The 4,136-nt window shown below is 51.5% G+C and overlaps 1 protein-coding gene across 1 annotated transcript; it reads right to left on the reverse strand.

The window, feature by feature from the left end:
• Nucleotides 1-573: 573 nt before the first annotated feature.
• Nucleotides 574-1,697, reverse strand: LOC123142065 (BTB/POZ and MATH domain-containing protein 1-like). The gene is made up of 2 exons (XM_044561088.1): nucleotides 1,339-1,697; nucleotides 574-1,300 (listed from the first exon to the last, which is right to left on the reverse strand). The coding sequence occupies exons 1-2, from the start codon at nucleotides 1,695-1,697 to the stop codon at nucleotides 574-576; spliced, it is 1,086 nt and encodes a 361-aa protein (XP_044417023.1).
• Between the last annotated feature and the right edge of the window lie 2,439 nt (nucleotides 1,698-4,136).

Below are 4,136 nucleotides of genomic sequence, written 5' to 3' on the forward strand. Positions count from 1 at the left end.
TTAAAGCTAAGCAACATGCAGATGAGCATTGCGCCTCTCCTTCATCGTCTCTGCACTCAGGGCTTATAAACCGCTCCTAGTGCCTCTCTCTTCGCGAGGTGGGACTAAAAAACAGCTTACTAAGAAACTATAGTACCGGTTCATGGCACGAACCGATACTAAAGGTGCCCGTGGGGCCCCAGCCTGACCACAGCCTGACGCAGCCTCATTAGTACCGGTTCGTGACACGAACCGGTACAAAAGGTTGCTCACGAACCGGTACTAATGATCTCCGCCCGCCTAGCCGTTGGAACCGGCACTAATGGACACATTAGTGCCGGCTCAAAATCAAACCGGCACTAATGTGCTTCACATTTGACCCTTTTTCTACTAGTGTGAAACCGCAACCTAAGATTGCCTAAAACCCTGAGCATTTTATGCCTTCTGATTCCAACGCAGTTCCTGCTGGTTCGTTGGCATAGTTGCAGAGATACAATAAGCTCACAAAGCAGGGCAAAATGAGGCTAATTTTGCATCTTTTTTTTGCAAGGGTATAATTTTGCATCTAAGAGGGGTACCCAGATTACTTTTAGTCTAGAAAGATGTTTTAACATTGCTAGAACACTCAGAGGCATTATCCAATGACATGGCCATGAGCTTGACCATAAGAGACCGGCAGCTCTCGCTGAGATGTTGTAAGCCGTCGGTGGCCACGGTGGCCCTTAGATTTGCCGGCAAGGCGAGAAAATTGAAGCACGCCTTCTTCAGCCCCTCACAGTGGTGCCGCTCGGCCAGCATGAGGATGCTTGCCGCCCTGCCAACATCGATGTACTTGCACAGCTTCTCCTCGCAGATCAGCTTCAGCCGCTCCATGCCGTACCTGTCCGCCGCAACGAGCAGATGCTGGCAGGTGACATCTTCCTCTTCCTTGCGCATATCTGGCAACGAGCCAGTATACGCGAAACGAAGCAGCGCCTTGAACACCTCCGCATCCATGTCTTCCACGCGCACGCTGCTGCCGGCGGCATTACCCTCCTTCATGGGTCCGAAGAGCTCAGCCGCGAACACGGGTGAGCAGGCCGCGAGCACGCACCGGTGCGCGGCAATGGTCTCACTACCTACATCAAACACCACATCGGCACCCATCTTGGTCTCGAACAGCCTGCCAAGGTTCTGGCGCAGGTCGCAAGGGGGCACGGAGATGAAGGCCGCCGCATCCGCCGCACAGTAACCGTGGAAGACTACGATGTCGCACCGGACGGTGAACGAATCGTTCCTGAGATGCTTGGAGCTCTCCAGCTCATCCCTTTTGATGAAGGTACTGTACGCCCAGCCCCCCCGGGAGGGGAAGTGGTCCACCGATCTCGACGCCATCGATGACGCTTGCAGCGCCGCCTCCTCCGCGCCGGCGCCGCCTCCTCCCCGCCGGCGAGACAGATGTCGAACTGGTCCTTCACCCCCGCCGCGACGTCTTCGCGTAGCAACAGGGTGAGGGACACGAAATCCGCGACTGCCGGCTTCGAGCCGTTGGGGTAGTATTCGATCCGCCAGCGGTGGCCGCCGATGAAGAAAGAGCGGGACTTGATGCGCTTTCCCGTGGGAATGGCGCCCTTGGTGCGGGAGTAGCCGTGGATGGTGAGAAGGTGGTGCCCGCTCGTCGTGTTGGCCACGACGGCGGACCTTGACGGCCCTCTTCTTCCAGTGCCGGGGGACGCCATTGCCAACCTACTCCGCGAGATTGATGTGGGTTGTTGTTGCAGATTTGGGCGAGGGTTTTGCGCAGCCAAAGGGTAATTTTTTTCTTTTGAGAAAACCAAAGGGTAAATAGGAACGTACGGAGATGAAGACTCGCCACGGGACCCGGGCCCCACATGGGAAAAATCGTAGTATCAACAAGTTAACGTTTCTTTTTGTTAAAACAATCATAAATATCGAGGATAGGAAGACAAATACAACCATTTTCGAGATGAGAAAAAGAAAACACAAGCAGCATTATTTTTTGGGCAGTTATCTGTTGCCGGTGTGCCGGTCCAACAGTTGGGCCCGTCGAGCCCATGCCGTCCGATGCACTGCCTCCCAACCGTTAGATCGAGCCCTCCTGCATCGTCGTCTACCTTCTGCGTCATCTTTTCCCTCGATAACAAGCTTAATTGAGACGAGCCACGGCAAGCATCGCGGGCCATCCCACACCCAGCCGTGGGCGTCTACCTCGCCGTCGTCCCCGTCGCCATTCGCCGCTCGCCCTCATCGTCGCCGTCGCCGTCGCTGCTCGCCGGTTGGAGCACTGGTGCCCCATGGCCCGCCCCCTCTCATGCAGCAAAGAAAATGGACCCAACAAAAAAAAGACCCTGCCGGTCCCTGAATTTCGTCGCCGTTGCAGCTCTGCCAAGAAGCCACCGCAGTAGTCAGTTGCATCAATGGTGAGGTGCCGATTCAAGCTTTTTATTGCGGTCTCTTGTTGAAGCTTTTCATAAATAGGGTTGAAAGTTTTCAGTCAACAATTGCAACTCTTTCGTTATGTACTCGCAGGGTTGAAGCTTTCTATACAGCTTGTTGAAGCTTTTCAATTCACGATTGAAGCTTTCCAAATTCGACGGTTGTAGCTTTTTTTCTTTTGTAGTGGTCGCATGAAATTTATCTATTTCGTCGGTTGAAGCTTTTTCAAATACAGTTGGAAGCTTTCACATGAACGGCTGTAGCTTTTTTCAGTTTGTATGGGTGGTCCGTTGAAACTTCTGCAAACCACGATTGAAGCTTGCATATAAACGATTGTAGCTTTTTTCAGTCGTCGTGCCCGGTTGAAGCTTTATACACAGCCGGTTGAAGTATTTGAATCAATCGGTTGCAGTTTTTTGGGTCATCGGTTGCAACATAGGTGCAGGCGCTACCAAGCTTGTAGCATCTCCGGTGGGTGGTTCCAGCACGTGTGCAGCTGCTCGCAGATGGCGTATCCATGCTGGCTTCCAACTCAGGCTCACCAGGGCAGGAGGAACTTGCAGGCGGGGGGCTGCGGAGAAGTGGGCAAAGGCGTGCTGAGGTTGGAGGTAGGGCCCTACACGGGATTGGGCTAGCCGGCGGCGGGATCCAAAGGAGAAAGACGAGGAGCGTGGCCACCGGCGTGCTAGGCTGGGAGAGAAGGAGGGGATCGGGGGGAAGAAGGAAAAGGGAGAAGATAAGGTGGGCTAGGGTGATGCGCGAGGCGTACGATGGGGGCTCATCGCGTGGCTCGTGAGCGACCGGCCGAATCGTTCGGCCGGCGCACCGCGCCCCAACGTTTACCTAATCTTTTTTTGCGGAAGGACTAAGATCTATTATAAAAATTCACAGGAAATGCGTAGCACTCATACATAATAAAAATTACAATGAGCCTATCTGTTTTTTAGTGACGCGAGGATGGAAGCCGCCATGGATACGATAAATCCCGAAAGTTCAGAATTTGACCATGGCAAATCGAATATTTTCGATGGTAATTTTAGTGACGCGAGGATGGTAAGTTTAGTTGACACACACGGCAATTTTCTGGCAGAAAATACACAAAGCACGGATTTGCCATTCTTGCCAACTAAACTTGTCATCCTCACGTCACTAAAATTGCCATCAGAAACGTTCGATTTGTCATGGTCAAATCCTCAACATTCAGGCGTTATCGAGGTCCAAACATTATACTACTATAAATGATCATACAATTCCTAATTTCAGATTATGTGTGCTGTCATGCACAATTTTTCTTTTAAAATTCTACTCCATCTGTAAATTAATAACAGGCATTTTAGATCAGTAAACATCTTATAGAGGGAGTAGATATGAACTTTCGTCAAGTTACAACTGGCTTCAGACAGTGTTGCGACTGTCAGAATCAGATCCAGTCATAAACTGATCCAGTAGGGGGCGAGCTGGGGCCATGGCTCCCCCATGCTGGATTTTTTTCCTTAAATTACGCCTATGTAATATATGGATTTGCAGAGTTAATGCCTAAATTTTTATGTATAGCCCCCTCCAACGATCATACATATATCATTGACCACCTCAGATAAACTTTTTGCATCCATCCCTGGCGACCATGGTCAAACTAAGCAGAAGTTGATGCGAGCAACAAGGGGACGCGGTGGTGCCGCAACGCCATGTGACAAAGCTGTGAGCGATGACGACCTCGGCTC

Source organism: Triticum aestivum, chromosome 6D (assembly GCF_018294505.1).
Source record: "Triticum aestivum cultivar Chinese Spring chromosome 6D, IWGSC CS RefSeq v2.1, whole genome shotgun sequence".
Taxonomy (NCBI): Eukaryota; Viridiplantae; Streptophyta; class Magnoliopsida; order Poales; family Poaceae; genus Triticum; species Triticum aestivum.